At 44.4% G+C, this 26,382-nt stretch overlaps 2 protein-coding genes across 2 annotated transcripts in view; one reads left to right on the forward strand and one right to left on the reverse strand.

Annotated features, from left to right (window-relative positions):
- Positions 1 to 1,241: 1,241 nt before the first annotated feature.
- Positions 1,242 to 6,824, reverse strand: gnrhr1 (gonadotropin releasing hormone receptor 1; the record flags this gene model as incomplete). The annotated part of the gene is made up of 3 exons (XM_083900051.1): positions 1,242 to 1,660; positions 3,573 to 3,774; positions 6,306 to 6,824. 3 exons carry the CDS (start codon positions 6,822 to 6,824, stop codon positions 1,242 to 1,244), a joined length of 1,140 nt encoding a protein of 379 aa, XP_083756177.1.
- A 7,478-nt stretch (positions 6,825 to 14,302) lies between these two features.
- The window catches only part of gatad2b (GATA zinc finger domain containing 2B), a gene marked incomplete at its 3' end in the record, with an annotated part of 53,531 nt that continues 41,451 nt past the window's right edge, over positions 14,303 to 26,382 (forward strand). Inside the window, exon 1 of the mRNA XM_083899860.1 lies at positions 14,303 to 14,394. The remainder of the gene's footprint in view (positions 14,395 to 26,382) is intronic.

Below are 26,382 nucleotides of genomic sequence, written 5' to 3' on the forward strand. Positions count from 1 at the left end.
CTCATGTGCTGCTTCCAAAAACGAGGCCATATTCATTGGGTGTTCAAGGGGAATTGCGGTATTATTTTTTTCACGATTGGTCCAGTGGATCATCTCGGGCAGCAATGGCTGCAGTGTAATCTCTGTTAACGCCATCAAAAGTGCTAGTTTTCTAGTTTTCTCGATTTTTTTTACGAGCGTCGCTGAATGCATCGCAGCCTAGCAGACACTTCTGTGTGTCACAAAGGTCGAAAAATACCAGAATTCCCCCCTTTTTGACTTGAGTTTAAAAACACTGAGTAGCTTTAAAACTCTGAGTCACGTCACATTTTTGTTTCCGTCAGCATGATTCATCATTTCCTGTTTCACTTCCTGTGATTTTCCCACCTCCGAGTCGTCCAGTCAGTGGTTACGTGAACGATTTAAGACGTCACTGTGCTTGTCGTAACGTTTGATCCGTTTGTAACTCCCGCACGAGTCACTTCTATAAAATGTATCTGAGGAAATACACAAGTTTTTCAACCAAAAATGACAAAGTTAATCTCTCGTTAAGCCGACCGTTTGCATAAAATACACTCAAAGTCTTCACAAAGACGTCAAAAACAACAGGAACATCGCTATGTCGTTTGAATTTAAAGGTCCAGTGTGTAACACATTGACAGAACATTATACCACAGTGTTTTTTACCACCACACCAACTCAAAGACGGTGCCTACTGTACGCATGCTGCATAGTTAAAACCAAATCAATGTGGTTTAATTAAAGTATTATGAAGTATTGGCACTCACAGGTCTCGCAGCCATTTGACGACGACTACGGCTAAGGATTCACCACCCTGACGGTCAAAGAGCGGCCAAATAACGGCGTCTCTTGTGTGACATCACATCAGCGTTAATGCGTCAAAATTGAATAATGAAGGACGTGGTAGAGTAGAGCCTTGTTTTAAGTCATTTGCCTTCCACTCATAGTAATCTCTCCCACTGAGATTATGAGCTTATGCAATATGCTAAATCAGCCAAAAAAGCCATTAGCGGATCTCCTTTAAGATGCTGACAAAGGTCAACAGGGACCAACACAGATGGTCATTAATTGCCCGCCTGCTGGCCGTCAGGGTGGTGCGTCGATTGATGTTCGGATATTGCAGCTAAATTCAAGAAAGATGTTTTTTTTTTCCTAATTGAAAACACCTAAAAAGACCGTGTGCTTGTGTGTGGTTTGACGTCGACAGCTGATGTCGCAGCGCTGCTTTAAACCTCCAGGTTTTAACTGGGATTCCCGCTGTGCTGATTGGAACTCAAATCAGACTCCATCTCCCCGGGGGCTCCGGCTCTCCGAGCGGAGAGGCCGTCCTCGGAGCGCGGCGAGGCGTTGTTGTTGCCGCGGCGGCCGCGGCAGCACGCCGCCACGTCGGCGAGGTCGGCGCGGAACGCCGCCGTGTAGAAGCCGTAGATGACGGGGTCGCAGCACGTGTTCAGGTTGCCGAAGACGAAGAGTATGTGGTGGACGTACTCGGGCGTGTGCTGGATCATGGCGGGCTGGAACCAGTACCAGATCCCCATCAGGTAGTAGGGCGTCCAGCAGATGACGAAGGAGCTGACGATGACAATGGTCATCTTCAGGGTCTTCATCCGCGCTTTGGGGATCATGTCTGTGCCGCTGCGCCTGAGGCAGTGCTCGCCATCTGCAGGTGAAACAACGTGGTCAAACGTACGGGAGGATTATGTTCTGAAAATGTGACGCTGTGTTCACGCCGGACCCGACGCAGTCAATGCAGAGACGCAATATTTGCGTCCGCGCGGTAGACGCGATTGGCAATTTAGCAACGTGACAAAATCGTCAGTTTCTTCTCTGCAGAAGTTTCCACAAGAGATAGAGAAATGTCGTACATACACAAAAATACTACGTTTCCCTGAGGGGAGTCTTGCCGCTAGCAAGTACGTGATGTAATTTGGAGAATCTCAACGCTGATTGGTCATCGTGTCTTCGCGATTTTTTCTCAAAAAGTTGAAAAATTCACAGCGCCCACAACGTGGTAGCTGGCACAACGTGGCGAGTTTCACCGCTAAATTCGGGAGCTCCGATGGTATCCGATCGTCTTCAAACCTACGACTTTTGTTCTCGCTCAATGACAACATTTAGCCCGTGTTGCGCCGGTCCAAGAATTTATGGATGATAGCCATTTCCAGCAACCTCCGCATGACGAGCTCACAAAGTTAGCGGCGAATCTCGCCCTACGTCGCGTCCAGATCCTCGCGTAAGGCGTTGTGAATCCACACGAGACGACGGTTTCTTCTCTGCGGACGTTTCCACAACAGAGAGTGTAACAAACGCTTTTAGTGGATGATGGAAATAAATGCCTGTTACTTCTGTTTTAAAATACGCCGACTGGCTCCCACCGACGCGACAAATCATGCTCGGTTTGAACACAGCATCACACCTTTTTTTAAAAACCTTAAATAACGTCTATATAAGCCTCATCACACACTGCTGACTCAGCCATCAGGAGTTCAGTGTCTCATCCAAGGACATAAACCTCTGACAACACTGTAATAACACTACATGAATTATTGGCGTTGAGACACCGAGCTCAGTCAGCTTGTTCTTGCACGTTCCTGGCTTTCTTTCTTTCTTTTTTAGATGTTGGTCACCGTGTTCAATTCGTAGCTGAACGAGCTTCATGCTAACCACAACAAGGGCGACGTTGACAGCTAATGCCGGTGAAATATTGTGTTCCTGTTGGTGGGTTAAACCAGGCGCGTCCGAAGTCCGGATCCCCGCGGGACTTGGTCACGTTGGCTCAGCCCACCTGTGAATGCTGGTGTTTCCGTCGTGGTACGGTTCGGTTTGGCATGATAAAGCCCTGGGTCAGACTACCTTTTCCTTGGTAGGCGGGGTCTGGGCTGTGGGTGGACTCACCCTGACCGTACCATACCACAGTATGGCCAAGTAGGGGCCAGTAATCACTTCACCAAGTATTGTTTTGTCTGTTTGTTTGTGCTTCCACACTTGCACTTGCAAATATGACCAACAGAGGCCGCCAGAGGCTTCTGGTGGATTTCTGGGGGTTAAAGTCTGCCATCTCTGATTGCCTTGTTTTAGGGCCAATTCCAATTCCTATCTTAACCCTCAACCTTAACCCTTAATCTTAACTGGCCCTCAAAACCAAGTGTTGAGGGTTATTTTGTCACTTAGAAATGGGAAACCCCTTAAATGCAGATATGGCTTCAGACCGTGGGGGGCAGAATATACCATCTTTGTTATGTCAAAACACGCAATGCATTCTGGGTAGCCCTTGCTCCCAAGGGTGGTCTCGGAAAATCTCAATATTGAGGGCGATACAGCCCTTAAACTTGGCCCTCAACTTAATTTTTCTGAGAATCGGGACAGCACTTTTTTGAGATTGAGGGTTAAGCAAGGAATTGGAATTCACCCTGAGTACTGTTTCTGATGGAAATGCAAAGAATTTGGACCAAACTGAACCGTTCCACTGGACAGAAACACGGCTTTCGAGACACGTTATTCACGCCATGAGTGAAATGTTGGGAAACACACAAACACGACCGCAGGTGAGAAAGTGTCACACACACACACACCTTTTCTCTTGTGCATCTGCCCATTGATCTTGGTGAAGATGCGGGTGTAGCAGAAAGTCATGACAAGCAGCGGGAAGACGTACAGCGTCACAAAGTGAAACATGTTGTACGCCGTCTCCTGCCAGCGCTCCCGGAAACTGCCGTGCGTCACGCACTGAGTGAAGTCCACGCCGTCGGCCTTAATGGCCCGGAAGATGAACAGCTGAGGGATGAATAGAGCGATAAAAGACGTCGTGAGCGATGAGCGCATGCGGTTTACACAGAAAAAAACCACACAGACAGGAAAAGTGGAGTTTGTTTATGTTAAACAACAGTGTTTTTGTTTACATCCAAACAAACTGCACCGAGGACCATGGAGTTCAGGAGAGAGTCTCTGACTCCATGGTGGTGCATTAAAGTCGTTTTCTTTTGAATGCACCATCATCGTGTGACATCGTAAAAGACACAAGAGCTTGTCGTGGAAGCAGATGCAGGAGGCGATGGAGGTGAAGTCTGTTCACTGAGGCTCAACTCAACGGTTAGTGCTGTTCGTGACAGTGATTAGCAATTAGAGCAGGAGTGTGAAGAAGAGGAGGAAGAAGGAGGAGGAGGAGGAGGAGGAAGAGGAGGAGGTCACTGTGACCACACAACGCCACACAGAAGAATATATATGTGGAATAATAAGAACCAGATTTCATCACATTATTACACTGAGCAGGGCCGGCTCAGGCCTTTACGGGGACCTAAGCTTAATTTGATTTGGGGACCCCCCCCCCCTCCCCGTATATTGATATAAATGTATTATATTTATGTTATTTACACTAAAACCGGTGACCTTTAAAGGACAGTTAAATCACAAAAGGTGTGCTGATACTGAACTTTGAATTAAACCAGTTTAATGATGTGGTTATTAAAACCTAGCACAGAAGCAAATGTGCGCTAAATAAGAAAACTACAAAAATAAAACCAAATAACTAAAGAAAACCTCTATTTAGAATTTTTTTTAACTCCGCACACTTCTTATGGCACTTTTCCATTATACAGTTCCAGCACGACTCGACTCGGCACTCGGCTGGTACTGGTGAGTCATGAGCCCGACGTTTGGCAACAATGCCGAACTGTAGATCAGTTAAAAAGACTTAAAAATCTTAAAAAACATGTGTTAATCTCCAACGTTTAGCAGAGTAAATGTCTAAAATCTCAGTATTCGAACCGTTCAGCCTTCTTTGTGTCATGCAGGAAGTACTGCATGACACAAAGAACTGGAAGAACTGAACTGAATCTTTTTTTTATTGAACCGATTCTAATGATTCCGTACGCTGAAAATCCCTGCTTTTGCTCTCCCACGTTGAGCAGGTACTACAGGAAGGAAAAGAAAACGACGTGTCGAGCTAGAATAATGGAAAAGCGTGATTAGCTCACTTCTGCCTTGGGCCTTTGCTAATAACATAACAACCTCCTGCCTGTGTGCGACTCCGTCGTTTAAAACACTCGCATTATTAACTCCAAACTGTGGAATTCGTCTTGTAACATAATCAATTGCTTCTGTCTATGGATCGGTCTCACATCCTGTTATTGGTCAGTGTATATACAGTACTATACAGTGTGAAAGTGATCTGTGTAAATATATATGATAATGTTCTATTTCTGTCTGCGGCGTGTACTCACACACACACACAAATATATCATTTGTTCTTCCTTCCTGATCGAGTGTAAACAATAAAAGTGAAAATAATATATCATACATATACATATAGATGAATACTGTATGTTTTCTCACCATGAAAAACACATTAAATTCAACATTATATAACTATTACCCTCATGTATTAAATCCTCAGTGTTATATACTGTCGATAAAAGAATTGCACATTCGTCATTAGAGCTGTGAAATGACTCTGTGTAATGATGCTAATGACTGAATGAATGATTCTTTTTGTCAGTATATATCATTTTAATTCAAAGATCTAACCATGTGTGAGAGGTCAGTCGTTATAGTCCCTTTGTAACCTGACTGTTAAATGACAATAAAGACGTCCTTCAAGGGACATTTTCTCGTCCTGTTTTTATGATTCAGATAAAAGATCATCATCATCATCATAATCTAATTTTACGGCCTTAAAATGACGGATAATTAACGTTAATCCAGGGGGATAACACGCGCTGATTTAAAGCTGTAGTTCGTAACTTTTTGGTGTTGGTTTATATGCTGTCAGCATACGTTTGTGTGTATACAGCAGCTGCGCAGAAAGTGGGCGGGGCAAGGAGTTTGTTTTTTTTCAAATCCCGTCAAAATGTTGAATTCACGTGTGAACGTGTTTCTTCTTTGCTAAAAACACGTTTTGCAGCTTTACTAGCGCAATGTTGCTGTTGCCTCTTGCTTGTGTTGACGAATAATCTGCTGCGTGTCACCGGGCGACACCAGATCTAACTGGTATCTGGTTTAGTTTATATTTAAAAGTTACAACTGCAGCTTTACTAGCGCAATGTTGCTGTTGCCCCTTGCCCGCGTTGACAAATCATTTCCTGTGTGCAGCGACGGAATGTCACCGGGCGACGCGAGATCTAAACACAGAGAGCGTTGTGTGTAGCTAAATCTGCGTCGCGTGAGCTAATTAGACTCTGGTTTGAATTGAAATCTACGAGTTTAGTTTATATTTAAAAGTTACAACTACAGTTTTAAGTGTGCGGTTCTGTCCGAGCGTCTGACACCATACGCCGTGAAAGCAATTAAGTCCAAGAACCGTTCCGTACCTGCGGAGACGCCAGCACCACGCTCAGCACCCAGGCCACCAGCAGCATCCGTCTGTTCCGGAGCCCGGCGTCCAGAGAGTCCAGCGGGTGAAGGATGGCGCGGTACCGGTCCAGACTCACCACCACCAGGATGAACGCGGCCGAGTGCATGGCGAAGAGCTTGAGGAAGCACAGCAGCTTGCACATGACGTCGCCGCCGTACCACTGCACCGTGATGTTCCAAATGGCGTCCAGGGGCATCACCACGAACGTCATCACCAGGTCGGCCGAGGCCAAGCTGGCGATGAGCGGGCGCAGGTGAGCGGCCAGGCGGTAGCCCCGCCCCCAGCACACGCTCACGAGCACCGACAGGTTACTGACGGCGGCGAAGACGAACAGCACCAGCGTGGCCGCCACGCGGCAGCGCGCCGCCACGGTGAAGGTCGGCGCCTTCCAGGGCGGAGCTGGGGGCGGAGCCGAGGCGTTGAGGAAGGAGACGTTCAGAGGCGTGGCGTCCCACAGAGACTGGTTTCCGGCCATGCTGTGACACCTGTGACACGGGGGGAAAACAGGAACACGAGGTCACAAAAGACGCTAACGTCAACAGAAACCAGATTTTTAGCCACTTAGCAAAAGGCGCGCACACAAAAAAAGTTCTGTTTGAGGCAACGATTTCCACTTTTTCGAGCAGTTACACGGACATTTTTGACTGGAAACACCAACGTCCACACAGAAAATCTACAGTTTTTGCTGCTTCGTCTGCTTAAGTTAGGGTTTAAGTTGGTTACTTTATCCATCCATCCATTATCTACCACGTTATCCTCCACCACCTCCATCCATCCTTTACCTAATCCCCAAATCTGCATGTTTTTGGACTGTGGGAGGAACCCAGAGAACCCGAAGAAAACCCACGCACACATGGGGAGAACATGCAAACTCCTTGCAGAAAGGCCCTTGTTCTACCCGGGGCTTGAACCTGGGTCTTCTTGCTGCAAAGGCAAGAGCGCAAACCACCACTACGTCCACCGTGTGGCCTGGTCCATCCATCCTTCTTCTTCTACTGCTTTAGGGGCGAAACAGCGGCGTACACCCTGGACAGTTCAGGTCGTCAGTCCATCACAGGCTCACGTAAGAGACGACAGACAACCATTCATACTCACAGCTACAGTCCAATTTGGCACCAAAGTCCATAGAGTCTGACTTCAGTGTTTAAAAATCCTTTTATTTTTCAAGACTTTGGTGCAGAAGAGAAAGAGAAACGTCCATTTTCCCGCCCAGAAAAGCCTCTGCGTCTTTGTCCCTGTCGGACGCCTGGTCATCACTGAACGTCAGCGTCCATGCTCCAGGCTGCTGGTTCATGGAAAATGCTAAGTCAGTGTTCATGAGTCAGCATCCAATAATAATAATAATAATAACGCAACCTACAATTCAAAGAAACCCTGAATCACCCAATGATGGAAGTGATGCAGTCACTGCTGAGGACCAACGTGAGCCAGGAAACCTGCTGACGGCAGCAGCTGCTGCAACCACTGACTCCACATCTGTCTGAGCAGACTTATAGAGGACTTTATTCATTCATACCATATAGTATATGCTGCTACAACAACATGCTCAACTAATACGATCCTCTCCAATGTCATTTTCTTGCAATTTACCAGCTTTTTTGTAGATGGAAACTAAAAACCACTTTCTCCACGTACCAAATCCCATAGAGAAAACGATCAATTTTACGTCACGGCAAACAGCAGATTTACTGCTGCCTCCGTCAGTTTGTTCACATTGTGATGTTGTTGTGACTTAAGGTGTTTGAAAGCTTTTATACACGCTTTCCCTAAACGACACAAACCGACCACACAAAGCAACAACAGAGCAGAAACTCCTGTGTTTTACCCTGAAGCTAAAAACAGACATTTTCTCCATGGGATTTGGTTTTGGGGGGAAGAGTAAGCAGTTTACACACAGTCTGGTAAATCCTCCTCCTCCTCCTCCTCTTTCTCTTCATGTCCTTCTATATCAACACGATGTATGACTGAGTCACCCCCAGATCCGGTTATTGCAGCGATCCGGCCTCTAACTGACACTCGGGCTGCTTCACCTCACCGATCACGCTGCGATATCTTCGTCCCCCGGAGGGCGAACAAACATTATCTCATTTTTTTTTCTGAGCACTTCAGTGACAGTGGCAGTGTGTCAAAGCCTTTTCCAATCTTCTCCACACAGTGTGTTTCCAGATCTGCTTTCCAGTAAGTGGACGCACTTACAGCTCAATCTGTATTAGGCAACAAAAGAGAGGGACGTGTCCTTAAACTGATGAAACAATCACTATCTACTTAAACGACTGAGATGCATTGAATTCTGTCGATCACTGGAGATTTAACTGTGTCCACTGTCACTGCTTTTTGTCCTTAAAGAGACACCAGAGCAGAACGAGAAAATAAACTCATCATTGCACTTGATAACAAACCTTAAAACTCATAGTCAAATAAGAATATAGTCAATAAAAAAGGGGAGAATAATCTCCTCTGCCACCTGAGCCACAGCGATGCTGCTGCTGCTGCTGCTGCAGAACTGTGCAAGAGCGCCCTCTTCTGGCTGATTACTGCAGGTCGACTTGTGTTCCTGCACCAAAAAAAGAAAGAAAAGAAGAAGGTGCAACCCGTTGCAGCACAGGTACATCCTTACATCCATGAATGAGATTCTAAAGCGTCAAAAATCATGTGTTTTTATTTACTTTTATCTATTTGATTGATTAAATTAAGAGTGGAAGCATCTGCTTCTTCCTTCCACTTCCCCCCCCCCCCCCCCCCCCCACCACACACACACACACATTTCCCGCTTCACTGCATCACTCTGACACTGTGTGTGGGGGGGGGGGGGGGGGGGAGTGGACGCGCGCACACACAGAGAGTGACATAAACACAGTAAAAACACATTATTTCACAGTTTGTGTGTTGTCTTACCTCACTGAGCTTCTTCTGCTACTGAAGATGATGGTGAAGATGGTGATGGAGACCACATCAAGAAGAAGAAGAAGAAGAAGAGGAGAGAAGAAGAATCCTCAGCATCAGCGCGGAGCTGTCCAGGTGCTGAAGCATCACTGTCCACTCTCTGTCTCGCGGACACTGTCCATTGTGTGAGGAGTCAAAGAGAAAAGAGCCTCCTCCACCACCACCACCTCCACCTCCTCCTCTAATCTCTCCATCACACGCCGGCCTCTGCCCTCTCCTCTCCTCTGCGATCACCGAGCACAGAACAAACCAGCGACAGCCGCCGCAGGATCCGCGCTCATTGGCTCGTTAAAGGCGCGAGCGGGGTGGTGACGCGCGAGGTGTTGCAGCAGGAAGGAGACACCTTTGGTGACACGTGCACAGACAGAGAGAGAATCTCCAGAACATTTATGGACTCTTTGTGCAGAGCTGTGTTTATATCAGAGGAACACACTCTGTCTGTCTGTCTGTCACTGTGTGAGTGTGTGATCTTCTATTTATATCTTTATATCTCGGTCCAAAACCCCCATAAAAACCCATCTTTGTGGGGACATTTTGATCTTTGTCTGGGCCCAATGACTTTAAAGGGCTTTTTCCAGGGTTAACACCTCGTTTTAGGGTTAGGGTTAGGGCTGGGCACTTAGTTGTGATACGGGATGCATTATATCAAGAGTGTGTTCAGTAAGATAGAAAAACAAGTGTGTGTGTGTGTGTGCCTGTGTATATGTTTGCGGGGACCAGAGCCATATACAATCTTAGAAATAAGGGTCCCAAAAGTGTTCTTCTACAAAACCCTTTCCTGAATCAAGGGTTTCAAAAGGGTCCCAGGTGAAACCTTTATGAAAATGTTCTACCTGGAGCCCAAAAGGGTTCTCCTAAAATGACAAGTCGAAGAACCTTATGGTTCTACTTAGCACTTTTATTTCTAAGAGTGTGCCATTATAGCACCAGCCAAAATGTCATACATACTCTAGGTTTCACCTGGAACCCTTAGTATTACCAAGAACCCTTTCAAAACTCTTAACTTAGGAAAGGGGTTTTAAAGGGTTCTCTGGATTAAAATGGTTCTCACTGGAACCATTAGTGTTACCAAGAACCCTTGAAAAAGGTTCTGTGTAGAACCTCAGCCCTTGTAGAAGGACCATTTTGGAACCCTTATTTCTAAGAATGCACTCCTTAAAGGGTTTAGGACTTGTTTTTAGGGTAAGGCATTTCGTTGTGATGGTTAGGGTTAACATAAGAGGCCAGGGAATGTGGTGTCCTCACTAAGATAGCAAAACAAGTTTGTGTGTGTACTTCATGTATATCTTTGTGAGGACAAATATAAACAAATATAGGAACTGAGGACATTTTGACTGGTCCTAAACAACTGTTCAGGACATTTTGTGGATTAATACGTTGGTTTTAGGGTCAGGGTAAAGTTGGGCTCAGGTTAGATATGGATTAAAGGTCAAGATTAGACACTTAGTTGTGTTTAACGTTAGGTTTAGGGTCTAAAGGAATGTGATATGTCTTTAAACATCCTATAATCTGTTGCAGTCCTGATACCTTTATAGTGCAAAAACATATATGTGTTAATATGCTGCCATCTACTGTCCAAACCATGAACAGCTGGTGGTTTCAACATTCCAGTGAATGGATGAAAGCAAACATCCAGACAAAGAAAGACCATTATTTCCCTTCTATTTTACCATTTTTAATCAGTTCTGTTCTGTTTTTAAAAAGTGTTTTTAAACAGCTGGACTGTGACACTCAAACCTTTATCCCATGAAGTCTTTTATTATCAATATTAGCATCAAATCTACACTGTCAATAACATTTATAATTAAATGTATAATTAATCTGCCAAAGTTACCAAACAGGACAGCGATCCAATCGCAAAATGTGACGAAATAAGTTCAATTATAGGGATGTTATAGTGTATATAATGTAATTTCAATTATAAATGTTATAAAGATGAATAATTATAATAATCATTATGTAAATACAATATATAAACGCACTAATTTGATTGAGCTGAGAAACGACAAAGGAAATACAGCAATAATAATACTTTATTTTGAAAATCACTGATTTAACCTGATGTTTTCAGCATTCAGGTGTGCATCTACACTCTTAGAAATAAGGGTTCCAAAAGGATCCTTCTACAAGGGCTGAGGTTCAACCTGGAACCATTTGCTTCTGAAAAACCCTTTCCCGAAGAAAGGGGAACCATTTTGATCCAGAGAACCCTTTAAAACCCCTTTCCTGAATAAAGGGTTTTAAAGGGGACCAAAAGGGGACCTTTTTAATAAAGGTTCCACCTGAAGCCAAAAAGGGTTCTCCTATGAGGACAAGCCGAAGAACCTTATATGGTTCTACTTTATTTCTAAGAGTGTATGAACACTTGATGAACAGGTCATACAAACTATTACCACCGTTTGATAGACTTTATTTAATGTCTTTATTTGTTTGAAGATATTAAGATATAAGATAGATACATAGATATTTGTAACAGCAGATAAAACTCACAGCAAACTTGAATGAAATCAACAATAGTGTACAACACAGATCTTTACTGTGTGACATACTGCATGTGGCCACTAGAGGGCTCAGTCTCCACAGTCGTGGACATGAGCAGCAACATCTTAACTTGAGTCATTGTCTCCAGTGATATTAACATGTATCTGTTTATGTCTCAGCCTGTGATTCATCACACAGAAAACAAACACTTTCCATTCAAAATAATAATAACGTGTGAATCACATGACACACACACACACACACAACCGCAGAGGTCAGAGGTCACCACCAACAGTACCAGTCACATCCTGTTGCAGAACACCGTGCTAAAGGGTGAGGACTTTTCTCACAAAGCAGAACATTTTTCGAATTAAACTCTTAAATGTCTCACTTTTTCCTCTTGAAATTGATTCTATGACTGAACAGAAATTCCTCTCTCCTCGCTCTCTATTCGCCCCCAGTGAATAAATCATGACGTTCACTCTTCTTTTTCCTGACCGATTCATTTTGGGGTTTATTTGAACTGTGGTTGCCACATTATCAGTGCTTATTTATTTATTTTAAATCTTATAAACTGCCGTCTGGGCGGCGCGGTTGGTGCAGCGGTTAGCATTCTTGCCTTTCCCCGTGTGTACGTGGGTTTTCTCCAGGTTCTCCAGCTTCCTCCCATCGTCCAAAAACATGCAGATTTGCGGATTCTGCGTGTAAATTGACCGTGACTGTATGTGTGGCCCTGAAGTGGACTGGCGCTTTTCCACTACACGGCCCCGGAACGACTCGCCTCAGGACAGCGTGGCACGTTTTTTTTTTTTACCTTGTACTTCTTTTAGTACCTTCTTTGGCGAGATTCCGATACTATGCGTGATGTCGTCCACCGATTTGGTCAGAAAGTGTCGTCACTGGAAGAGTCATGAGCGCGACGTCCGACACAAGAATAAAGCCGAACAAAGCCGAACTGTAGATCAGTTAAAAAGACTCATGAAAACGTGCGTTAATCTCAAACATTTAGCAAAAGAAATGTCTTAAATATCAATATTTAACAGAGGAGTCTGGTGTATTTAGTGACAGAGTCCGTGCTCCGGTCGTACAGGAAGTACTTTTTAATGAACTGATTCTAATGATTCAGTTAAACTGAAAACAGTTTCATGCAGCCGTGCTAGGCCACGTCGAGGAGATACTAAATTGTAGTGGAAAACTAAAACTAAACCATGTAGTAGGGATGTTGAATCTTTGGGTGGCTCACGATTCAATTCCATTCCGATTCTTAGGGTCACGATTCGATTCAAACGATTCTCGATTCAAAAATTGATACAATGCATAGTGTGTTAAGGCAAATTATGGCATCAAAACAGTACAGTGTGTATAAGATAATGTGATCACACAAAGGCAAACTTAAGACAAAAGTTAACATTTATTCATTCAAAACAAATAAAAACTTACTTACTGTACAAAAAAAAATAACTTGCATAAATATAAGCTTAGGCTAGCTGCCCTTTTCTCCTAGAAGTTACAAAAATAAACTGTATACAAATAACACAAACTGGTGTTTTGTGTGTTTTTTCAAAATAGAAATTAATTTTTTTTTAATTAAATCGATTTTTGAAGTAAACTAGTTTGTGCCGCGTAAAAAAAACGCAGTTTCATGCAGCCGTGCTATGACGAGACCTCTCCCACGTTGAGGAGATACTAAATTGTAGTGGAAAAACAAACGACTCTACGTGTGTAGAGTCGAGCTGTGCCGGAACCGTGTAGTGGAAAAGCGGCAATAGTCAAGTGGTGTCGTGAGGGAGGGAGGGGGCCCCATAATCTAATTCACCTTAAGGTCCCATAAAGGCTTGAGCCGGCCCTGTGAATGTCAGTGAAAATGCAGTCTCTGAAGTCAGATTTGATAATGAGCCAAAACCTCACACAATCATATTTATAACAACAATATTTACAAACTCTCCCTTTAATTGCGTCACTCTTGCGTCACACATCATACCTGTAATGTTGTGTATTGTTTTTGTTTGAGTCCTAAAATGCTTTGGACCGTCTGTCTCGCTTTAGTGGTGACGTTTCCTGTCACAGCTGTTAGCCCCGCTTAGGCTCTTTTGTCATGTACATGTGCAGCGCGGAAGAACGCCGCTATAATCCCGCTATTTAACAACAAACCCGGGTTATCTTCACCCGTGACACGTGTCGAGGAAGTCGGCGGCGTCTCGTCTCCGCCACAGAGCGAGCGACAGCGGCTTGTAAAAAACAGGCCGCGACACGCCGAATGCTAATCAACACTTTTGTTTCTGTTAGCCCCGCTGGAGCTAACATGGCTCTCCATCCCAGACACAGACAACAACACAAGGAAGCCACCAATCAGCGCGGAAACCCCGGCGGCCAATCAGGAGCCAGGCTGCGTTCAGCGGAGGAAAAACAAACAGCCAATCAGCGGCGTGTCTGAGCGCGCCCTCAGCCAATGAGCTGCCGGCCTGGCTGCACCGAAGGGGTGAGCGTCTGCCGAGGCCCAATCAGCGGTTTAGTGCTGCCTGCCGGTGCCGGGGACTGGTGGTGAGGAGCCGCTGCAGCGCTGTCAGGACCGGACCGTGAACCCGGAGACGGTACACACTGAGGCCGTAAGGAGAACACAGGTGAGTCCGAGGATACGCGCGGGGCCTGGCTCCGGCCGGAGGGGAGGCGGGGAGGGTGGGAGAACCGTGTTTTGAAATGGCAGCGGCGGGATTGGTGTGGCGGCGGGACGGCAGCTAACGAGTCGTCGTGCCGCCGGTGGCGGATACGCTGATGTGCTTTGATAGACAATAGAGCGGCGTCTGCTCGCTTATTTATTGATACGAGGCTGACATGTTGGCGTCCAGCAGCCGTTCGCCTCCAACTGTGTTCACGCGTACGTTCAGCGGTGCGGAGCTTAAACGTTTACTGTTTGTGTTTCGACAAGAACCGACCGTGTTAACGGAGACGGGTTTTTTTGTGGTGACGGCGGCGGTGGTGGAGGAGGGGGGGGGGAGTTTTTACGGTGGTGATGGAAACAGTGAGCGGAATGCCTCCAGTCGCTTTTCATTGTTTGATCCGGAGTCTCTGGGGGTTAACCGGGGCTGCAGAGCGAGCCAGGCTCCGCCGAAATGCTTCGCTAATGCTCGTTTAAACAGCACCGGGATGAGACGCGATGTTCCAGCGGCGGTAATGGACTTAAAGCCGCGGGAAGTAGCGGATTACACGGCGCTAGGAGGAGGAGGAGGAGGAGGAAGAGGAGGAAGGCCGGAGCAGGCTGATGGCTCTGAGCAATTAGGAAGAAAAAAAAAAAAAAAAAAAATTCGAAATGCATCAGCCATTTACGTAGACACGCAACTGGCTCCATATGCACCTAAATGGCTGCCTTTGCGCCCCAGAGCATTTACCTCCACACACTCTGACTGCAACCAAGGGCAAGGCTATTATTCGGGCTGCGAGGCTTATTAAAGGAGGTAGATGTCTGGATGACGTTAGAGAGACAAAACGGGGGGGGGATCAATATTTAATGTCTGCTGCCTATTATTCTGCAGTGAGTGTACACGAGCTGCTGCACCGGCTCCTCCTCCACATTTACATGAGACTCGCATGTCTGGATCCATCTTTGACATGGTTTAATTCATGTTCACATTTAAAACTCCTCCATTATAGGTACATTTTTTTTGCACAAACTTGTGTGATTTGTGTGTCACTCATGAAAAGTTGTACAGTTAAAAACTTTGTGTTTTCCACAGATGTGGAAGAGATGGAAGATAAGTTGTCAGAGACCTTGATGCACACAGTCAGCCCCTCCACTCACATAGTGATAGTAGTGGGTCGGCATGAATGAAAGGTCCTTGCGGTTTGAGGAGCTGTGAATGAACTGTAGTATTCTCAATGATGGAGCCCTTCCTTTTTCCTATTTCCAGCTCAGAGTCCCCTGGCAGCCCCCAGCAGCAGCGGCGGCGGCGGCGGCGGCATACAGATGAAGCCTGCCATACTTCTGACTATGACAGGCTCTTTTTACTGTACCTGCACACTGTTACTGTCATTTTGGATGAGTGTGCAAGGGCTCCATGTGTTTTTGAGGCGTCGTTTAGCTACTGGTGCTTGAAAATATAAGAGGTTGTGGTTTATTGGATGTTCATTTTGACAACAGAGAGGTGATATAAGGGGTCAGGTACTGTTCATATTTGATTGGTACCTGTTTTCAGTGTTGTGTTGGTGATGGTTCGGTTTGATACGGCACATTTTCTTGCGTTTCCTTTTAGGAATAGTGCCATTTTTTGGCACCCTTCCCTCGCTCTACCAATGTAAAAATGGTATGGTACGGCCCGGGTGGAGCTAGACCGGGCTTTACCATTCCAAACCATACGGCACATTTTCTTGCGTTACCTTTTAGGAATGGTGCCAGTTTTTGGCACCCTTTTCTCGCTATACCAATTTAAAATGGTATGCTACGGCCCGGGTGGAGCTAGACTGGGCTCCATCAACACTTGCCGTTGTTGTCTGCGTTGTCTTGGTGTTGCGTCCACCGGGCTTTACCATTCCAAACCGAGCCATAGCACGATTGAAACGCGTCATTACTGTCTTTATAACTAGGCATAGGTGTTAGGAACGCTAACATCTGGACAAACTTTACTTTCGGATATCAAAAATATCAAATAATAATGGGTTTGGTCCAAAAGGAACCAAACCAGACTCATTTCTTTCTTACCTTTACATCCTGAAATTGGGCGTTTCATAAAAACCTGCATCAGTTACCCAGTAGTGCCCAAGTTATTTGTATAGTACCACTTACAATACTTTGTTTGGTACCCAGACTAAGTATTTGTACCTGCTTGTGTAATAGTAGTAATAATGTTGTATTAAACCCACCGTCTCCCAGTCTGTGACAGTAATATAGTTGGACTGCTATTGTATCATCATCAATATTGAAATTTGAGGCCCATGCGTTTGTTTCTGCAAGTCATGAATCAATAGCAGGGTTGTTTTTAATCTAATGTGATACACACGGCTCACATTTATTGATACAAAGTGCTCACTCAAGTGTTTGTTGTTGTTTTTTTAATTGAATTATTGTCATTAAATGTCACTCAAACTGCTGCATTCTTACATAAAGTGAGGACGTGGGGCAGCAGGACATTGGCGTTAAAAACGCATGTCGCCGATGCGTCTTTAATAGTTCATTTACAGTCTGCCACATGTGAAATATTATTCAATACGATGACATTTACCGTCAGTTTTGGCTCCGTGTGTCTTTGTAGTCGGACGTCGCCAGACGTGTCCAATAAAGAAAGTCGACCCTTCTGTTATTGACATCATTCCTCTGCTGTGCACAGGATTCACAAAGGCCCTGTTACACTCTTTTTATGACATATAAAAGGTGACTTTATGACTTTATGACCCAGGTTTTCGTCCCAGTCGATCATCGCAGACAGCAGCAGGTGATGTCACTTATCAGTGGGCTGGTAATTACGCCGCGTCGGTGTTATTATAAGGTCTCTTATTCACTGGGCGGGTTCAGCAGAATTTCTAAATTACAGCAGAGGGGGTGAAAATGAGTGTTTGTTTATCTTCCAGAGGGAGTTTTCTGTGGCGTGTCGCGCTCCGTGGTCGTTTCTCTGTTGACTCGCGTCTGAAGGGTGGAGGGTGGAGGGTGGAGGGGGGTTCAGGTGAAACAGTGTCTGACCGTTTCAACATTTCGACGTTTTTTTTCCACACACACAGAAACAGTGGCAGAGTGTGTGTTACCAGGTTGCTTGTGGTAGATAAAGTTCTCATATTCCACACAGGAAATGGCTTGTGATCGGGACCCAGGGCCGCATAATGTAGTGTAGATTCTGCAGAGGTTTACACAATAATGGTTGTTTTGGAATTTCCGAGAAGCCGAATTTGTCCGTTTCTGGTGAAATGTAACATTTAAAGGTTTGTATTTGTAGAGAAAATGTCAGAAAAGAACCTCCTCCTCCTCCTCCTAATTCCTCGTCTTCTTGTTCTTCAGTTGTCCTCGAACTCAAACTTTTTTAGACTTGTATAACTGATTGTGTTGAACAAAAGAGACAGAATTGTCGTCGTCGTCGTCGTGCAGACGATGGATTCCAAATAGAAACGCGCACACATTTCAGTCGCTGTAATTTGTCGTTTCTGCACAAGCGTTACCGTGTGTGTGTGTGTGTGCCATTATGTTGCGTTAGCGCCAAAGATTAGGTAAAGACGTCTGGTGTGCACGGTTACAAAATGACTGCAGCATTTTCTGTACCCACACACAAGAGTGTGTGTGTGTGTGTGTGCAGGGTAGAGCGTTACTGTGTATCTGTGTTAGTCAGATACTTAATCACTGGAGTGGATAACGGGGGGGAAAAGGAAGAAAAATCCAATACCATCCACAAAAAGCCTGAATATCACATATAAAGGCTTATTTTTAGTTATTAGTTCCACATTTGGAGCGTCGTGTTATTGACATGTCAGGTTATGGATAAGTAGTACGTACATCAGCACAAACGGCTTAACGGTTTATAACATGTATACATTACGTTATGTAAGGATGTGAGAAGACTTGAGTGCTAGTGGGCCAACATTTTATGTACAGTATGTACAGTCACATTTGTTGTTATGTTAATTCTTTAGTCCACACTGTCGTAACCATAGCAGTTTGAAAACGCCGGTGTTGTTGGGGCGAACAGAAGGGATGACGTCATGCACGATGACACCCGTAAATCCCACGTCTCGGGTTCATTGTTTGTGTTATTTTCTGGATTCAACCGCCGTTGACAAGCGTATGTATATAGTCGACGCGATTAAAAAACACAATTTTAAAAACACTGTAAACGTGCATAGTTGCGTTGCATGGAGTGGTGTAGTAGAACACGCTACGCTGTAGTATCGTATAATGATATTAATTATAAATGATTGCCATTAATGAATTAGTTGATTGTCTTAATATTTGTTTTAAATGCTGCTGCCCTATGTATTCACTACTTCAAAACAATCAAGGATTTTCACTGTCGATCTAACGGCGAAAACAATGCCGTCGTTAAATGTGCATGCATGCATGTACACATACACGTGTCATTTGTTCTACAAATGAAGACAAGCGTGTATCTACGCCTTGGTCGTGTTTACATAAGTATTTCATGTATGTAAATGTGCAATTTGCGGTTGCTGAAGGCAACAAGTTTTAAAAGTTTAAGGCTTTCTTTCTGCCACGTTGCACATTTTGACTGAAAATCACACATTAGTCATGTCATTAGCTAGAAAAGCACTCTGAGAGCGCAGACCTCCGCCAAGGCAGCTCAGTGCCTACAAAATTAGGGATGCACCAATCCACTTTTTTGAATTTGCATATCTTTCCGATATGGATGCTTTGTTTGCTTTAATATTATTATCATCATTGTTGATTTTATATAAGGCTTTAAAAACTCCTGTATACAGGCAAGTATGATATGTGCGACTTTTACGATGTTTACAGCTACTTTATAGCCCCCTGGCGATTTTTTTCACAGCGAAACAACATTGTTTCTGTGTGTTCACAGCGAAACAACATGACGTTGCTGTACAGTGTGTGACGGCCTCGTAACTCACGCTATTCACCGTGTCACATATTGATTATAGCAGTGAATTAGGGGTCGGCGAAAATATCAATTTGGTGGTTTGTTGTCGTCGTCCGTCGTGCAATTTCTAATAATAATGATAATCGATAAGCCAGGGCAAACGTAGATATTTTTTAAATTAAAGTAAAACGTCCCTGCAGTTTCATTCGCCGGGTGCGTCGTTACTTCCTCTCTCCTCGCGGCGGCGCTGCTCAAGAGAATGAGTGAAACTTGGGTGGAAGTTACCTGTAGAAGAAGAGGGAGTTTACAGCAGGATAACGGCGGAGAAAGCTACGTTTAGAGACGCTCCATCCACGTTCAATCCTGCACTTTTAACTTTTCACGCTTTCAAAACATTTTGTTTTCTTCAGTTAGACAGATATTGTGATGGTTATCTTGCAAGAATCGTTATACCGTGATATTATTGGTATTGTTTATCGTTTGGTACCCAGCGATTCCCACCCCTGACACTGAATACATTATTAAAATGGTTGCGTCTGTGTTTGCCGTGTTGCGAGGCAGCGCGGCCGACTCCACTATAATGTAATTTGTCCTGCCACACTTCATAATGATAATTATATAAAAGGTCTGTAACTTGATGTTTTGCTCTTTGCCCAGCTGTGGCTCTAATCAGAATATAGTCATTAGGTTGAATTAATTGAACATGCTGTGCACGGTGGCTTAAAAAAAAAAAATATTATTCTGTAGCTTTTAACAACGGCAACAGACGTTCCAGCTGACTCGCGTTCTGTACGTTTTTTATTCTTTACATATGATATCTGATGTTGTAATGAGAGCAAATCTGCTGCTGCTTTATAGTAATAACGTAGCGATTACATGCGATAGTGTAATACACACGATTATGTAGAGTTTTATAAACATGCAAGTCGAACTCTGCGTCCCTTTGTGTTTGAGAAGATTGGAATCGGTGAAGTCACGTCTTCATTAAAGGAGCAGGTGTAGTTAATACCTGTGTTTTGGCACTAATTGATGAGTGTGATCATAATGAGGGCGCTGTGTGTGTGTGTGTGTGTGTGGACTGTGTGGGGAATACTTTTGATTTGTCTTCTCGGTCGTAAGGAAACGGCTGAGCAGTCAGTAGCAGTGCAGCTGTGGGCTAATCCAGCCAGTGAATAAGCAGCGTGCACACATCAGTGCTGCATTGCTGTGCTGCTGCATTTAGCCAGGTGCAGCACAAGGTCACCCCCAGTCAACCTGTCTGAATGTAATTCTGCCCAATGCTCCGGCGCATCGAAGGACACGTCGTCCACGTTTTAGGGACTTTAACGACGCTCTATTCTGCCTTCTGTCGTCATGACCAGACGTGGATGTTGTGTGTGCGCATATATTGATCAGCTTTGTAAGACGAATACTAAGATGGAGGCAGTGACGAAAACACCAATTAGTACAGAGGAGTCAGTTCACTGGAGTCAGAGACAAATCATAAAAATGTTCAATATCGGAACATATTGCAGTATGTTTTTCTTCAATATGAGTCTTATCAATAGAGCTGCAGCTAACAATTGTTGTCGTAATAGATTCATCTGTCGAGAATTTTCTCAATTCAATTCCTTAAAATGTCAGAAAGTGTTGAAAAATCTCGATCAGTGTTCGTCAAACCCGGAAATGATGATTATTTTTGAAATGTCTTGTTTTGTACACAAACCAAAATTATTCAGTTTTAATGATTTCTTTGTTTTACGGAGCAAAGAAAACAGGAAATATTCACATTTTAAGAAGCTAAAACGATCAGAAATCTTGTTTTAACAAAATGGATGAAGATTGATTTAGTAATCGATAATTCAAATAATTGTTTCAGCCCCATATGTATTGTCCAGCTGCACTTTGACACATATTTTGCGTCTAATGTGCAAAAATTAGTATTATTATTTTTATTAAAAAAGTAATACTAAACTTTAAAAACAGAGGCACACATGCAGTACACAGGAACGCTGCTTATTTGTTGCGCTGCTCTTTTCCTTTAATTAACAGACCGCTCCAGTTCCACTGTAGACGCGCTAATGGCTACGCTATAGGAGCTAACACAGCTAATGGAGCTAACTGGTAAATGGTGCCTGGACTCCAGTGCCGCGGCACACAAACATGACGTCATGTGTGGGTTTTTTTCCGGTCAGTCGTCATGGAAACGTGTCACGCGTTAATGTGCGTTAACGTTAGCCGGCAAGCACTAGCAAGATTTTTAAACCATTATTAAGTGGTTTCTTCACGTCACTCTGACATTTTATAGTAACGATGATCGATATCGACGGCTGTGACGCTGTTATCGTGATAATGATTGTGGTTGAATGGTTCAGCCTTAAACAGAAAGGTTTGCTCCTTTTGTTCTTTGTCTTGTTTTAACACATTTCCTGTTCAGTAGTTGTTGTTTCTGCTGCAGTCACTGCTGGCACAGTAAACTTGAGTGTGGACTAACGAGGGTAAAAATTGCGACGCTAATGTCATTCATCTCCAGCGGTTTTGCAGCGCGAGTCGTTAAACAGCTGCTGTGTTTCCACAGGTGACGCCGCGTCGCCTCCCTTTTTCCATTTCATATCATAATCATAACACAAGTGTGCGCTCGTGTGTCATCTTTTGTCAACTTTTTACACGACTCGTCGTCGTCGTCCCACTCTACAAACACCAGTGGCTAATCGTTGAATATTGATTTAAGTCTGTCCATAATTCTGAATCAAACAGAACTATTGGGCTAAGAGTTCGCGCCACACATATTGTTGGTGAAAATGTTTCGTCTTAGGATCAGCGGGAGACGGCGACAGGATGTTTTAATCATAAATTACCTACGTAATTCACGTTTGAGCTGATGAAGACCAGCCGTGGCTTTCTGTCGTGTTCCAAATGTTCTTGGTGGAGTTTGCAGCGTGATATACTGTCCGTGTGTGTGTGTGTGTGTGTGTGTGTGTGTGTGTGTGTGTGTGTGTGTGTGTGTGTGTGTGTGTGTGTGTAATATATTAAACTTTACACACACTCACTGCTCTGTGTCAGCAGGCTTCGCTCTCATGTGCTGACCTCAGAGCAGCACTGACAGCCGCTGCCTGCTCGCCCTCTTCCATGTGGTCCTTTTTTAAAAATATTAGCCGCCGCTGAAAGTCAAGCTAACTGAGCCGGAGTGAGGCCAAGGATGTTTTTTTTGTCTCACATGGATCTCCCACTGTGGTCTCAGTCCTGATAAATGAGTTAAGAAATGACCAAAATATGAAATTGTTTAAACAATAAAGTCTACTAAACTTATTTCAGTACGGTTCCTGACTCAGACAAGTAGCAATTAGTTAATAAACTTGTAAATGTGTTATTTTGTTCCATACATTTAATTGTTGTTATGGCATACATATGTTTATACAGTATAAAACTAGTGCTGGACAAGTTAACGGCAGTTAACGGCTATCATCGTTAAAGCACATTAAGGCATTTCCTTGACGACTGACCTGAAAAAAGACGTGCGTGACGTCACGTTTACGTGCCGCGGCACTGGACTCCAGGCGCCATTTAGCTCCGTTAGCTGTGTTAGCTCCTTTAGCGTAGGGGTGTGCCAAAAAACATCGATTCACATAAGAATCGTGATTCTCATTTACTACGATGCACCGTTTACCAGTTAGCTCCGTGAGCTGCGTTAGCTCCTTTAGTGCCGGTTAGCGGGCCTACAGTGGAACGGGAGCGGTCTGTTTATGAAACGAAAAGAGCAGTGCTAAGAATAACTAGCGTACCTGTGTATGTGCGTATATGTGCCTCTGTTTTTAAAGGTTAGCGTTAAGCATGCCACGTGTTAATGTGCGTTAATGTTAACGCAACGTGCATTATATAAAACTGTCATTTGTGTACTGTGTGTGCGTGTCATGTGTCTCAGGTTGAAGTAAAAACCTGGAGTTAAGAACCTGGCTTCTCTTTCTGAAAACACGGCTGCCAGCAGGGACACTGGGAAAAAGCAGGTTTTATTCACTTAACTCAACAAAAGGCTAAAACCTTTGATAGCTTCAGAATGCGATTGCCACTTTTGCACGAATTTGCACTTTGGTGACCTTTTCAAGTTAGTGAACGACTCGCTCTTTCACACCAAACGCCATGAAGAAAATCAGCGTTTTTTTCTCTTAGACCTTCAGGTTGAAGATTTGAAGTTACTATTGGAGACTATTACTGATTTCCTCGGTGGACTTTGGTGTGGCAGAGTTAGTGTTAGCAAACCTCTCTTCTGTACAGTTTATTCCCCCCCTCGGTTTGGGCCTTTTTGCTCTTATGTCTGTCGCTGTACTTTTTAGGAGGATCTCATTTTATAGACACTACACTGGTGCATGCGAGTCTGTGGGGACTGGTTTGTGGTCGTTCTCTGGTCCGTGTTGGAATTTTCATACTGGGGGGACGCGAGCGCTCCCGGTCTCTGGTCTCTTCTGGTCTCTGCTGGTCTCTGGGCAGAGTCGTCTTGCATCACATTCGCTCTCCTCCATGTTTGTTTGCCGTCATGCAGATTCACCTCCTCGCCACCGCTCCCCCCCCCACCCCCTGTCTGCATGCGCCGCGTTTAAGAACGACGTAACGCCGTTGTCGCTTTGATGCATACGCTCTATAGTCTGTGTGTGTGTGTGTGTGTTAACGAGCTTTAGCGTCCGAACAATGACGCATTATGCCCTTAACTACCCCCAGGATGCAGCAGGGCGATGCAGAGGGTGAATCTGAGCTTGTGTAATCCAGCGTCGTCGGTCAGGGAGCAGTAAATCTGATGAACACGTCGTGTGCTCGTACTCGATTGTCTCTGTTGTGTGCTGGTGCTGCTCCTGGCTGCCACATTTTCAAAATGTCTGTCTACCTTTGTGTGCCTCGCTCTGACTAAATGTCTCATGTTCCCGCTGTTTTTTTTTCTTTCTTTCTTTCTTTCTTTTTTCTTTTCTTTCTCTCTTTCTTCTTTTTTTCCTCTCATTTGGCTGGTGAGGCAGTGTATGCCCCACCCTGTGGTCTGAAGTTCTGCTCTCACTCTTTTCTTGACAAAGTGCCAGCTCCTAAAGGAAGAGATTTTCCTCTTTCTGCTCTGAAAACACCGGGGCTCGCTCCTCCTCCTCCTCCTCCCACCCTGGCTCTTTCTCTCTCTCTCTGACTGTCTTACTGTGTGACGTCTTGACCACTAACGGCTACATATTAAGAGATAATTCCATACCCTGAGGTTACAAACCGGCTCAGACTGGCTCTGCGCTCTGTTCCCTGCGTTAAAATAAATACGTTTTCAGGGAGCGAGAAAGGAAATGATGTGTGCCTTTTGTTAAAGGAACATGAGACTTGTTTGCAGCAGGAGTGAAACGTTGACAAGAACAGCACCTCTGTTGTCTGAAAATAAGGAATCACCTTCTGCACGGGTCTCGTTTTTGAACCTCCCGGAGCAAATTCCACTTTCATTTTTCAGCCACATTTTTGCGTAAAAAGACAAAGCGTCACAGGAGTTCACCTGACAACTGCACTGTATTTCAGTTAAAAGCACAAACCGCATGTGAAAAAAAACCCCAGCAGACACGTTACCCGTGCAGATAATCTTAATCCACACATCCACTCAGATTCACACTGTGTGTGTGTGTGGTTTTTACATAGGTTTTGTCTTTTAAAAAATCATAAAACACACTCGATTCAATACAAGGCTTCTTCAGTATGATGCCGTTCATCTTTCAGCGCGTCACAATAAATCTTTCTTTTGAAATGTACGTAATCAAACTGTAAATACAGGTTGTATTCACTTTATATCCACGTATGACTGAGAACGACACTAGCACAAGCTCCAGTGCTAACCTAGTCGAGTGTAGCCAGTTTTATTACATGACGAACACAACACATGTTAAAGCATTTATCAGACCGGTCAGCACCTTGACCTTAGCGTGATAGCATGCTAGCTGGCTAGCTTTAAATCAGCATAGAATGAAAACAAATATACACCATGTCAACTCGGCTTGCTTTAAAAGAAATCCCGCTTTTTTGTTGGAAAACACTATTCGATTCGGCAGGAGCTAACTGGCTAACGTCACGCTTTATATTATTATACAGATTCTAAGCTAACTTATTTTTCTTGTATAATGCCCAGTGTAAGTGACAACACACGACTTTATCACCTGATGGGAGAACGCTAGCTTGCTATGTCTGCTAGCCTCATCTTAAATTAGCATAGAATGAAAACAAATATTCACGCTTCTGCCTTTTTTGAAATACTGCGTCCTGTAAACCGGTGGATTTGGCACTATTTCGACTCATTCCGCCGTTAAAGTAGCCGCGCTGAAGGGAGCTAACTGGCTAACGTCACACTTTATATTGTGTGGAAAAATAGGTGGAAGGTCTATTCACTAAGAACCAGTAGAAGTTGCAGTTTTAAGCGATACAGAGTCTAAGCTAACTTATTTTTCTTACATAAACTTACATAGTGTAAGTGACAACACCTGAGTTAATCACCTGATGGGAGAATGTATAAACCCTAGGATTATTATTAGGAAGGAAAGGATCTTTATTGTCATTATACAAGCGAGGTCAGATCAAGGGTTGACTCGTCACAGAAAGGTCCCACTAACCACTAACCTACTATATCACCCAATAGTGTTAATAAGTGAGAAGAAGCTCAGTCCTGGTTTGAACATCTGTCCCGAAAGTTCCAATTACAACCGGTCGTCACAAAAGTTTTGTCCCTCCACACTTGGCATTAAAAATACATCCCAAATTTGTCTCCCGTGACCACTTGGCGATCTCATTTTTCCGCCTCGTGTGCAGAAAAACAAGTGCGGCTGCTTCTTTTCAACAAAGACAAAGAGCCAGGCCTCGGCGTCCTGTGTGGCAGAGGACGAGAGCTGTGAGCGTGTTCTCTCCTCCAGGTGAACCTCCTCGAATCCCAAGTCAAACACCAAACCCCCCCCCCCCCCCCCCCCTTAGCCTTTACTCCTGTATTTGTTTACTGCAGATCTGTAATCACCTGCCGGCTGATAAGCAGAAACATCTTAATGGCAGCCTAATTAATGTTGACAGCCTGTAGCTACGAGCTGAAAATGAGACGTGCGGGCGAAGCGTGAA

This window comes from Microchirus variegatus, assembly GCF_963457635.1.
Source record: "Microchirus variegatus genome assembly, chromosome: 13".
Classification (NCBI taxonomy): Eukaryota; Metazoa; Chordata; class Actinopteri; order Pleuronectiformes; family Soleidae; genus Microchirus; species Microchirus variegatus.